At 50.6% G+C, this 13,456-nt stretch overlaps 1 protein-coding gene across 1 annotated transcript; it reads right to left on the bottom strand.

Moving 5' to 3' along the window:
• Positions 1–218: 218 nt before the first annotated feature.
• Positions 219–13,456, bottom strand: TMEM221 (transmembrane protein 221). Its single transcript, XM_030820476.1, has 3 exons — positions 12,937–13,456; positions 9,868–9,953; positions 219–1,644 (listed from the first exon to the last, which is right to left on the bottom strand). Exons 1-3 carry the CDS (start codon positions 13,254–13,256, stop codon positions 1,175–1,177), a joined length of 876 nt encoding a protein of 291 aa, XP_030676336.1. The 5' UTR covers positions 13,257–13,456; the 3' UTR covers positions 219–1,174.

Genomic DNA, 13,456 nt, shown 5'->3' with positions numbered 1-13,456 from the left:
CGTGCCACTGCACTCCAGCCTGGGAGACAGAGCAAGACTCTGTCTCAAACCAAAACCAAAACCAAACAAAAATAACTGGTGGAGCACGCGTCCCAGCCTGGGGACTACAAGGGGCATGGCCTGGCCCTCACTTTTGCCCTTCCTTCCCCCGACCCAAGTCCCACCCATGGGCCTGGGCTTGGCCACGCAGCACAATTGAATATTGAGTAACACACAGATAGTGAACATCAGAGTTTACTTGTGGGTTGTGCAAGACAGGAGACCTTTGGAGAGCCCTCTGTTATTTCCTTGAGCCCCAGAAACTACCCATGTCTACAACCCAAAAGCAGCAGCAGCATGAGAACGATTAACACACACTGAGGGCCTATTGTGTGGGGGTCCCTGGAATGCCTCACATGAAGTCATGTGTCTTGTCAGAGCCCTTGGAGACAGGGCCACTTCGTGCCCCCGTATTACAGATGAGGAAACTGAGGCACAAAGTGGCTAAGCCCTCAGCCGTGAGTCCACAGCCAGGAACCTGGGTCCAGCCCTCCAGCCGTGCCCCTGGCCCTGGGCTGCTCCAAGCTTGGCACACATGGGTTTGAAATGTTCACAGCCCGAGGGGGTGCAGCGGATTTTGCAGAGTCTGAGACTTGCACATCAGCAGCATGGAGATTACAGGGTTCAGGTGAGAATCCTGGCTCTGGTGCTCAGTCTTGGCCATGGGCCCCCTGGTGAGTCACTGCCTCTCTTGGGGCCTCGGTTTCCTCATCTGTAAAATGGATGGAGACACTTAGAGAATCACTGCCTAAGCACCCCCCCCCCCACTCCCCTTCTGCCAGTAACAGAATCTCATTCATCTGGACAGCCTCATTTCCCAGCCTCCCCTGCAGAAAGGTGTGGCCATTTCGCTCTGTTCTGGCCAGTGGGATATAAAAAGAAGGGTTTCGAGGCTTTCTGGGAAGACTTCCAGGAGACACCCAGCCAGTGCTGGCCTCTGACTTTCCCTCAGAACGAGGAGGTGAAGGCTGGAGCTCTGGCAACTATTTTGTGCCAAGAGGCAACCTTGAGGACAAAAGCCAAGGATGCAATAAAATGAGAGAAAAATCAAGTCCTACTGGTACTGCAGCTGAACCCGAACCTATCTCTATGGTATCCTTTTCTTACACCAGGTCTCTATTCCTCATCCCTGGGCTCACACCAGTGTGGAGTCCTTCCCCGTGCTCCCTGGTCTGTGGCCCAGCATTTGACGCATCTCATGGGTAACCCCATCCCAGTGCCCCAGGCCGGCCGACAGCGTCCGGTGCATTCGGGATGCAGGCAGGCTGCTCTCCCAGCCTCCCCCCAGGGCTGCAGGTGCTGTGGCAGTGGCCATGGACCCAAAGGGGCCCCCAGGCTCTGGACAGGTTGAATAGGGGGTCCGACGATGGATACCCTGCTGAGACTGAGCTCTGGGGCTGGCCTTGGAGACTTCGGCAGGGCGGGCGAGGTCATCTTCAAAGGATGGCGGGGACAACTCGTGGAGCCCACGGCGGGTGGCCCGGGCAGCCTGGAGGAGAGTGTGGGTCAGCACAGCCACCAGAACCAGGGCGCCTGAGCCGAGGATGGAAGCGGCTGCTGCGCCTGTCTCGATCTCGAAAAGTAGCAAGGCATAGATGGACAGTGCTAGGGAAGGAAATGACTCTCATTTATTCAGTCAACAAACATTTGCCCTCCAAGCCCTCAGGGAGTTCTTGCACACAGGGAGAAATCATGAAAAACCCTGCCACGTGATGGGCACATAGAATAGGCATCTAATCCTCCCACATCCCACATGTGCATCATCATCACATCCATTTTACAGAGTAGAAAGCTGGGCCCCAGAGAGGTTATGGGGACTCCTCAAAGCCACACAGCCAGGAAGTGACAGAGGTGGGATTTTAACCCAGGCTGGTGGGCTCCAGAGTCTGTGCTCTGAAGCACAGGGCTGCCTCCGAAGGAGACAACAGAAAGAGACTAATTTCAGCAGCTGTGAGCCGGGGCTTCCCTGAGGAGGAGCTATTTGAGCTGAGACCCTGGGGGAAGAAGCAGCAGTTTCTGGGAGAGCTGAGGAGGATGACAGCTGCAGGGACATGGCAAGTGCAGAGGTCCTGAGGTGGAAACACCCAAGAGTGTCCGAGGCTCAGAAAAAAGCAAAACAGGTTCTGGCCGGGCCCAGTGGCTCACGCCTGTAATCCTAACACTTTGGGAGGCTGAGGCGGGTGGATCACTTGAGGTCAGGAGTTTGAGACCAGCCTGTGCAACATGGTGAAACCCTGTCTCTACAAAAAATACAAAATTAGCTGGGCATCGTGGTGGGTGCCTGTAATCCCAGCTCCTCAGGAGGCTGAAGCAGGAGAATTGCTTGAGCCTGGGAGATGGAGGCTGCAGTGAGCCGAGATCGCACCACTGCAGCCTGGGTGACAAAGTGAGACTCAGTCTCAACAAAAAGGAAAGAAAAGAAAAGAAAAATGGGTTGTGTAGCTGGAGCAGAGAGGTGCAGAGGTGGGGGAGAGATGGAGGAGTTAAGGAAGGAGTGGATGTTGGGGACCAGATGGAGGTGGAGGCCACAGAAAGGGGTGTGGGTCTTCTTCTTCTTCTCTTCCTTCTTCTCCTTTTTTCTTCTTTTTCTTCTTTTCTTCTTCTTCTTCTTCTTGTTCTTCTTGTTCTTCTTCCTTCTTCTTGGTTTTTTTTTTTTTTTTTTTTTTTTTTTTTTGAGACAGGGTCTTGCTCTGTCACCCAGGTTGGAAGGCAGTGGCTTGGCTACAGCTCACTGCCGCCTCAACCTCCCCAGGCTCAGGTGATTCTCCCACCTCAGCCTCCTGAATATATGGGACTACAGGTGCATGCCACGATGCCTGGCTAATTTTTTTTTTTTTTTTGAGCCAGAATCTTGCTCTGTCACCCAGGCTGGAGTGCAGTGGCATGATCTTGGCTCACTGCAACCTCCGCTTCCTGGGTTCAAGTGATTCTCATGCCTCGGCCTCCCAAGTAGCTGGGATTACAGGCACCCGCCACCATGCCGGCTAATTTTTGTATTTTTAGTAGAGACAGGGTTTCACCATGTTGGCCAGGCTGGTCTCGAACTCCTGACCTCAGGTGATCCACCCGCCTCGGCCTTCCAAAGTGCTGGGATTACAGGCATAAGCCACTGCGCCCAGCCTAATTTTTGTATTTTTAGTAGAGACGGGGTTTTGCCTTGTTGCCCAGGCTGGTTTCCAACTCCTGAGCTCAAGTGATCCTCTCACCTTGGCCTGCCAAGAGGGCTGGGATTACAGGCATGAGCCACTGTGCCCCACTGGATTTTCTTCTAAGAGCAATGAGTAGGGGGATTTTGGAGCTGGGGAGGAACGGGACCTGCTTTTTTTTTTGAGACAGAGTTTTGCTCTTGTTGCCGAGGCTGGGGTGCAGTGGTGTAATCTCAGCTCACTGCAAACTCTGCCTCTTGGGTTCAAGCAATTCTCCTGCCTCAGCCTCTTGAGTAGCTGGGATTACAGGCATGCACCACCATGCCTGGCTAATTTTGTATTTTTAGTAGAGACGGGGGTTTCACCATGTTGGTCAGACTGGTCTTGAACTCCTGACCTCAGGTGATCCACCTGCCTCGGCCTCCCGAAGTGCTGAGATTACAGGCATGAGCCACTGTGCCCGGCCACCTGCTCTATCTCTTAAGAAGCCTTCCTGGCCGGGCGTGGTGGCTCACGCCTGTAATCCCAGCACTTTGGGAGGCCGAGGTGGGTGAATCACAAGGTCAGGAGATCGAGACCATCCTGGCTAACACGGTGAAACCTCATCTCTACTAAAAATACAAAAAATTAGCTGGGCGTGGTGGCGGGCGCCTGTAGTCCCAGCTACTTGGGAGGCTGAGGCAGGAGAATGGCGTGAACCCGGGAGGCAGAGCTTGCAGTGAGCCAAGATCATGCTACTGCACTCCAGCCTGGGTGACAGAGCGAGACTCCACCTCGAAAAAAAAAAAAAAAAGCCTCCCTGTTGGTGGAATACCCATATGAGGGAATATGATGCAGCATGTAAGGAACGACACACTGTCCCATTCTACAATGTGGATGAACCAGGAAAACATCATGCTGAGTGAGAGAAGCCAGATGCAAATAGCCACAGAGTGTGAGGTGTCATTGATCTGAAATGTCCAGAACAGGCAAATCCTGGCCGGGCGCAGTGGCTCATGCTTGTAATCCCAGCACTTTGGGAGGCCAAGGTGGGTGGATCACCTGAAGTCAGGTGTTGGAGACCAGCCTGGCCAACATGATGAAACTCTGTCTCTACTAAAAATATAAAAAGTAGCCAGGTGTGGTGGCACATGCCTGTAATCCCAGCTACTTGGGAGGCTGAGGCAGGAGAGTTGCTTGAATCTGGGAGATGGAGGTTGCAGTGAGCCGAGATCGTGCCGCTACACTCTACCCTGGGCAACAGAGCAAGACGCTGTCTCGAGAAAAAAGAAAAAAAAAATACAAGCAAATCCATAGAGACAGACAGTAGATTAGTGGCTGCCAGGGATGAGGAAGGGGGAATGGGGAGTGATTGCTAATGGGGACAGGGTTTCCTGCTGGGTGATGAAAATATTCTGGAACCAGATAGTAGCGATCATTGCCTAAGACCGTGAATGTGCCAAATCCCACTGAACTGTACACTTTAAAGTGGTTAAAGGCTGGGCGAGGTGGGTCACACCTGTAATCCCAGCACTTTTGGAAGCTGAGGTGAGAGGTCACTTGAGGCCAGGAGTTCGACGCCAGCTCAGGTGACATAGGGAGACCAGTCTCTACAAAAAATACGAAACTATCGAGGAATGGCAGTGCTTGCCTATAGTCCCAGCTAGTTGCGGGGCTGAGGCAGAAGAATTGCTTGAGCCTAGGACATGGAGGCTGCAGTCAGCTATGATCACACCACTGCACTCCAGCCTGGGTGACAGAGCGAGACCCTGTCTCAAAAAATAGAAATAAAATACACTGGTTAAAATGGTAATTTTTTTTTTTTTTTTTGAGACAGAGTCTCGCTCTGTCACCCAGACTGGAGTGCAATGGCGCGATCTTGGCTCGCTGCAAGCTCTGCCTCCCGGGTTCACGCTATTCTCCTGCCTCAGCCTCCCGAGTAGCTGGGACTACAGGCGCTCGCCATCACGCCCGGCTGTTTTGTATTTTTAGTAGAGATGGGGTTTCACCTTGTTAGCCAGGATAGTCTCGATCTCCTGACCTCGTGATCCACCCGCCTCAGCCTCCTAAAGTGCTGGGATTACAGGCGTGAGCCACTGCACCCGGCCTAAAATGGTAATGCTTTTGTTATGTGTACTTTGCCACAATGAAACTACAACTTAACTGGGTATGGCGGTGCACGCCTAGAGTCCCAGTTACTTGGATTGGGAGACTGAGGCAGTAGGATTGCTTGAGCCAGGAGTTCAAGTCCAGCCTGGGCTACATGTCAAGACCCTGTCTCTAAACAAACAAAACCAGAAACACCCCCAGCAACTCAGCTCTCAGGGTCCTGCATCTCTGTCTGTCTCTGCCTGGGGTGGGGGTGAGGGTCAAGGTGGAGGAACCAGCCTCTGCTGTCTACTCTCCAGTGCCCACAGGTTTGCCACGCCCCAGGCTTGGGGGACATTGAGAGATTCACAACCCCTCTCTGGCCTCAGTTAGCCAATGTGAATAAGAAGGGACCTTGAGGGACCGGGCACGGTGGCTCATGCCAGTAACCCCAGCACTTTCGGAGGCCGAGGTGGGCGGATCACTTGAGGCCCGGAGTTTGAGACCAGCCTGGCCAACATGATGAAACCCCGTCTCTGCTAAAAATACAAAAATTAGCCGGGCGTGCTGGTGGGCTCCTGTAATCCCAGGTATTTGGGAGGCTGAGGGAGGAGAATCGCTTGAACCTGGGAGGTGGTGGTTGCAGTGAGCTGGGATCACTCTACTGCACTCCAGCCTGGGCAACAGAGCAAGACTCCGTCTCAGAGAAAAAAAAAAAAAGAAGAGACTTTGAGGACCTGAGCTAGCTATCCCTCCATCAGCCTCTCCAGCATACAGTTGGCACCATTCTTAGTGGTGGTGCATCGTAGGACGTTTAGCAGCTTTTACCCACTAGATGTCAGTAGCATCCCACCCTCAACTCTGTGGCGACCACCAAAAATGTCTCTAGGCAGTGACAAAAGTCCTCTGAGGCCAGAATCAGTCTCAGTGGAGAATCCCTGGTCTGGTACCCATCTCTACACTGCGGAGTGGATTCGGGATCACTAACCCATTTTGGCATCAATGATGTCCTCATTGGACCAAGCTCAGCCAATCAGAGCATTAATTGCTTCCCCTGATGTTAGTGATTGGTGGAGAAATATTACATGGCCCAAGCTCAGCCTATCAGAGTCAGCCCTGAGACTTTAGCCTGGGCTACTGGGACAGATACATTTTCCTGCAATGTCTCCGGTATTGGTAGGAGAGGGGCCCAGAACACATGAGGGACTTTTTTTTTTTTTTTTTGGCACTTTCCAGGCTGTTTATACGCGTTCTCTGGCTCTGTACTATTGCTTTGGAAGATATCACACTGCATGATGTCCGACATGTGAAAGCAAGGCCAAGGACTTTTTTTTTTCTTTTTGCTGGAAACATTCTGAAAGGGATTTTGTAATTATTGTTTTAGTTCTAGCTAGCAATGAAAGGATGATTGGTTGGATGTGCTTGGGAATTCTTGCTGAATGAGGTCACCTAGCCTCAAAAACAATCTAAATGGGAGGTGAATGAATTCTCAATTTTACGCTTAGTGAGGCTGACATAATGTTACCTTTTTTTTCCTTTTGTAACTGTTCTTGTATTTTAGAATGAGGATATCTTATTCCCTAGGTCTTTAATATTTCTCTTGGCCTGTGCAAAGACTCCAGGCTCCAGGCATTGTGTCAAAATTGCTTACAGATAGAAGCATCTTTCTTAGAGAGAAGCTCACTCAGGGAACAGCAGATGAAGAGGTGAAGTGTCAAGCATTTCTGTTTCTTTTTTCTTTTATTCTTCTTCTTCTTATAATTATTATTATTATCATTTTTGAGACAGAGTCTCGCTCTGTCATCCAGGCTGTGCAGTGGCACAATCTTGGCTCACTGCAACCTCTGCCTCCTGGATTCAAGTGATTCTCCTGCCTTCAGCCTCCTGAGTAGCTGGGACTACAGGCATGAACCACTATGCCTGGCTAATTTCTTTCTTTTCTTTCTTTTTCTTTTTTTTTTTTCTTTTTTTAGGTGGCATCTCACTCTGTCACCCAGGCTGGAGTGCAGTGGCATGATCTCGGCTCACTGCAACCTCTGCCTCCCAGGTTCAAACAATTTTCCTGCCTCAGCCTCTGGAGTAGCTGGGATTACAGGGGTATGCCACAATGCTTGGCTAATTTTTGTATTCTTAGTAGAGATGGGGTTTCACCATATTGCCTAGGCTGGTCTCTAACTCCTGACCTCAAGTGATCCACCTGCCTCGGCCTCCCAAAGTGCTGGGATTACAGGTGTGAGCGACTGCACCCGGCCGAGAGGCACTTCTGGTAACCTAATTTGAGTACCTGGATCCAGCCACACCTGAGGCCAACTTCCCCTGATAATTTCAGATGCACAAGTCATCCATCCCTTCTCCTTTTTTAAAAAAAACTACCTCTGGAGCATTTCATTAAGTCAAACAACAAAAATTATGTAGCATTCCATGCACTTCATATATATAAATTCCCACAGTGAGCCTTAGGCTCACATCTCATTAAAAATATTTTAAGAGCCGGGCACGGTGGCTCTTGCCTGTAATCCCAGCACTTTGGGAGGCTGAGGCAGGTGGATCACGAGGTCAGGAGATCGAGACCATCCTGGCTAACATGGTGAAACCCCGTCTCTACTAAAAATACAAAAAATTAGCTGGGCGTGGTGGCAGGCACCTGAAGTCCCAGCTACTTGGGAGGCTGAGGAAGGAGAGTGGTGTGAACCCGGGAGGCGGAGCTTGCAGTGAGCCGAGATCGCGCCACTGCACTCCAGCCTGGGTGACAGAGCGAGACTTTGCCTCAAAAAAAAAAAAAAATTTAAAATATATCTTTTTAAAAATTTATTTATTGAGATGAAGTTTCACTCTGTCACCCAGGCTGGAGTGCAGTGGCGCGATCTCGGCTCTCTGAAACCTCCACCTCTCAGGTTCAAGCGATTCTCCCACCTCAGCCTCCTGAGTAGCTGGGATTACAGGCACCTGCCACCAGGCCTAGCTAATTTTTTTTAAATTTTTAATAGAGGGGGGGTTTCAGCATGTTGGCCAGGCTGGTCTTGAACTCCTACCCTCAACTGATTCACCCACTTCGGCCTCCCAAAGTGCTGGGATTATAGGTGTGAGCCACCGCGCCCTGCCTAAATATCTTTTTAAACTTCTATTTTTCTATGGTGGGACTATGAAAACAAAACAGTAATAGCAAATCCTGTTTTCCATTCAGTGGGATATTTTTTCTTCCTGTAAAACAGATTGTTTACAGGGCTGGCAGGGACTTATATATGATTCAGGGTTGAGTCTGCAGCATCATCAACACATTTGTTTCAAGACTAAAACTAAATATAAGGCATTAGGAGTCTCTTGAAAGACACTTAATGATTTGGTTCCTTTACCAGCCCGGATGAATGAAAGAAAGTTGATTGAAGAAAAGTTATTACAAATCAGGAAGGAAGGACAGTGTGGTGCGTTCCGGCATCTGGGGTATCCTTTTTTTTTTTTTTTCTCAAGCCATTTTTGAGCTGGAGATTGATATTTGTAACCAAAACAGCTTTTACTCATTCCAACCTGTAAAATGCTCTTTTTTTTTTTTTTTTTTTTGATACGGAGTTTCGCCCTTGTTGCCCAGGCTGGAGTGCAGTGGTGGTGCGATCTTGGCTCACTGCAACCTCTTCCTCCCAGGTTCAAGCGATTCCCCTGCCTCAGCCTCCTGAGTAGCTGAGATTACAGGCACCCGCCACCATGCCCGACTATTTTTTTTTGTATTTTTAGTAGAGACAGGGTTTCACCATGTTGGCCAGGCTGGTCTCAAACTCCTGACCTCAGGTGATCCACCAGCCTCGGCCCCTCAAAGTGCTGGGATTACAGGCGTGAGCCACTGCACCTGGCCAAAATGCTATCTTTAGACACCACTCAGGCCATGAAAATTTTTATTCAAACAAATGTATAAAACTGATGAATCAGAAGTGTTCTGAAGACAACTAGCATTTGTGGAGTCCCTGCTGGAGTCAGATGCCATCCACAGGTTTTTGCTTTTTCTTTTTTTTTTTTTTTAATGAGATAGGGTCTTGATGTATCACCCAGGCTGGAGTGCAGTGCAGTGGTGCAATCAATGGCTCACTGCAGCCTCAACCTTCAGGCTCAAGTGATCCTCCCACCTTAGCCTCCTGAGTAGCTGGGACTACAGGTGTGTACCACCACACCAAGTCTATATATACGTGTATATATATATATTTTATTTATTTATTTATTTATTTATTTATTTATTTATTTATTTATTTATTTATAGAGATGGGGTTTTGTTATGTTGCCCAGGCTGGTCTCAAACTCCTGGCCTCAAGCGATCCTCCTACCTCAGTCTCCCATATTGCTGGGATTACAGATGTGAGCTACTATGCCTGGTCCTATGGGCTTTCATGAGGATTAAATCTCAGAATCTCCTCAAGTGATTCTGTGAGGTAATGACAGTTATTCCCATTGTACTGATGAGGAAATCAAGGCACAGAGAGACTTTGCCCAAGGCACCAAAGCAAGGAAGTGTCAGAGCCTGGAGTTGAACTCAAGGAGGCTGTCTGCAGAGTTGATCCCAGTTAGGGGACCATTGCTGCTCTCTACCCAACCCAGGGTCCTATGCTCCACGTTCTATTCCAGCACGCACCTGCTAAGTAGACAGAGATCCCACAGCAGAAAAGGCCAAGGGCCACGTGTCTGAGGAGGCGGCAGTCGTAGAGAAACCAGTCAGACCTAGAATGAAGGGGAGCAGGAAGATAAAGGGTTCTGGAAGTGGAGCTGGTGCGGGGAGGTCAGTGAGGACAGGGAGGGAGAGCAGCTTAAATGAGACAAGGACCCAGCTTTCAGGGACCCAAAATCTATGTGAGTACCTAGCCATCATCCATCTACTCGCCCACCCATTTACATCCATTTACTTATCCACTCTCCATCTATCCATCCATTCATCCATCAGCTCATCCATCCATCAGCCCATCCATCCATCTATCCACCCATTTATCCATTCATCCATTTATCCACCCATTCATCCATCTGTCCACTCATCCATCCACCCATCCATCCATCCATCCATCCTTCCATTCATCCATCCATCCACTTATCCATCCATCCATCCATCCGTCCACTTATCCATCCATCAACCCAGTCATCCATCCACTCATTCATTCATCCATCCACTTATCAATTCATTCATCCATCCACTTATCTAGCCATCCATCAGCCCCATCCATTCATCCATCCATACAATCATTTAGATATCCACCATCCACCTATCTGATATTTATCCATTTATCTATGCTCCATCCATCCACCCGTCCATTTTTCCAAGTCAGTGTCCACCATCCATTTACCATTCATATTCATTGATTATTCGACCAGCACTCATATACAGCCTTCCATCCATTTAACCATGTGCTATTAATCCATCCATCCATTCGTTTAAACACCCTCCTCTATCCTATCTATCCATCCCTCACCCACCCATCCACTGGTCATCCATCTCCCATTCACTATCCATCCACCCCTCATCCATCCATCCATCCATCCATCCATCCATCCATCCATCCATCCATCCTTCCTTCCTTCCATCCATCCACCATCCATTCTCTTTCCCCTATAATCCATCTATATACATGAGTCCACTCAAACACCGAACACTCAGGAAGCAGCTACTATGTGCAGATACTTGCTACACACCTGGCTTCCATTATTTTACAGACCACAAGCTTCTTTGAGAGATGAGGAAACTGAGTTTCACGTGCTGTTATTGATGGTACAAACAGCGACCCCAAGAGTACCTGGATCCAGCCACACCTGAGGCCAACTTCCCCTGGTAATTTCAGATGCACAAGTCATCCATCCCTTCTCCTTTTTTTAAAAAAACTACCTTTGGAGCATTTCATTAAGTCAAACAACAAAAATTATGTAGCATTCCGTGCACTTCATATATATAAATTCCCACAGTGAGCCTTTGGCTCACATCTCATTAAAAATATTTTAAGAGCCGGGCGCGGTTCATTCACCCAAGAGGTGAGACTGATTGAGGAGGAAATGGAGGCTCTGAGAGCTTCCATCCTCACTCAGCTCCCACCAGTGTAATGAAAGTGGACGCCTTCCCCGTCTTCCTGCCGCCTTCCCTCCTGTCCCCTTTTCAGCACAGTGGCTAGAGGTGGTCATTCAAAACCTAAATCAGATCACCTTGCTCCTCACTCACAACCCTCCTAAGCAGGAGAAATCCCAAAGTCCTATCTCCTCTCTATCCCATCTCTCTGTTTCCTTTCCTTCTCAGCACTCATTACCATCTGCTATTATTATTATTATTAGAGATGGGGTCTCACTATGTTGCCCAAACTAGAGTGCAGTTGTCATTCATAAGCATGATCATGGCTCATTGCAGCCTTGACCTCCTGGGCTCAAGGGATCCTCTTGCCTCAGCCTCTCAAGTATATGGGACTACAGGCATGCACCACCACACCTAGCTAATTATTTTTTTTTTCTTTTTGTAGAGGCAAGGTCTTGCTATATTACCCAGGCTGGTCTCAAATTCCTGGCCTCCCAGCACTTTGGGAGGCCAAGGTGGGTGGGTCATTTGAGGTCAGGAGTTCGAGACTAGCCTGGCCAACATCGTGAAACCCCGTCTCTACTAAAAATACAAAAATTAGCTGGGCATGGTGGTGGGCACCTGTAATCCCAGTTACTCGGGAGGCTAAGGTGGGAGAATCACTTGAACCCAAGAGGTGGAGGCTGCAGTGAACCAAGATAGCACCACTGCACTCCAGCCTGGGTGACAGAGCAAGACTCTGTCTCAAAAAAAAAAAAAAAAAAAATTCCTGGGCTCAAACGATCCTCCCGCCTCTGCCTCCCAAAGTGCTGGGATTTTAGGTGTGAACCACCATGCCTGGCCCTTGTTATGTTTCCTTATTTTCTGTGACTCCATGAGAGCAGATCTGGGTCCACTTGGTCCCGGCTGTCTCTGATGCCCTGAGCCAGATCCATTCCCCTGCAGGCAGGCACCCAGCACATGTTTGCTGACCCATGGGACCCATGCATTTCGTTGTCCCTTGGGTGGAAGGTGCGTAGTCTGGATAGGATCTACCCCAATGGTGGGAGTTCTCATCTGTCAATTTCACAGAATTCTGGACTAGAATTTGGGCTCCTCTCCCCCCGCGACATTCTGGAGAGAAACACTACCATGTGAGACAGCGGAGTCCTCAGCTCAAGGAGGGTTCCTCCTTCCACAACCACTGCCCCTGATAGAGGTCCCTCAATGACAACATCCCTGAGTTCAGGTACCTGAGGAAGGAACTCAATTTTAGGCCAGGACACAGGCTCTGGCTGGCTCTACCCAGAACCAAGTTCAAGTCCAGCACTGTCCAGCCCCCCGACCCACTTCCAAGCCAGACAGCCTGAGATCTCAGCCTCCCCTGTTTGAGATCCAGGCAGGCTGATCCTGGACCCTCTTTGAGCCTCAGTTTCCTCATCTGCAAAACGGGAGACACAGCAGTGGTTGCACCTGCTGCAAAATTTAACAAATATAGAATGGAGGGAGGGAGGGAGGAAGATAGGAAAGGAGGGAGGCGGAGATACATGGAGTGGTGGGGAGAGGGAAGTGGGAAGGGAAGCTGTCCCCCCAGCCTGAGGCCAAAAGAGGGGAAGAGGCTCATCCAGGCTCACCCAGCCCCCAGCCGGGCCTCCGAGGCGGTGAGGCCAGTCCTCCTACCTCCTGGGGCCAGGCCCCCGCGCCAGCTCGGCGCCCAGGTGGCCACAGAGGGCGGCGAGCAGCAAGCAGGTGAACCCCAGCACGAGCACCAGCGCGGCCAGCGCGGCGGCGAGAGGCAGCAGCGCCCCGGCAGCGTCCTCGGGCAGCCCGGGGCCGGCGTCCAGCTCCTGGCCCAGCCCCTCGGCGCGCAGCCCCCGCAGCTCGGCGCGGCCCGCCTGCAGCTGGAACAGCAGTTGTGCGCCCATCGCCGCCAGCACGGCCGCCGCGATGCCCAGCAGGGTCATTGCGGCCAGCACCCGGCCGCCGTAAGAGCGGGCCATGGCGGGGGTTCCTGCGGGCCGGGGGAAGAGTTGAGGAATCGAAGTGGTTTTAGGGGATAGGGGAGTTGGGGGGAGTCCGAGGGTCCTCAGGGGGTCCCCGAGGAGTCGGGGCCGCAGGGATTGTCTGAAAGTTCGGGGTCTGGGCTGGGGGTCGCCAGAAGGACTGGGGCTCCGGGGTGCTGGTCGCAGCGGGGACGCCG

The sequence above is a fragment of the Nomascus leucogenys genome, chromosome 10 (genome assembly GCF_006542625.1).
Source record: "Nomascus leucogenys isolate Asia chromosome 10, Asia_NLE_v1, whole genome shotgun sequence".
Classification (NCBI taxonomy): Eukaryota; Metazoa; Chordata; class Mammalia; order Primates; family Hylobatidae; genus Nomascus; species Nomascus leucogenys.
This window is presented reverse-complemented; position numbering and strand designations above follow the sequence as displayed.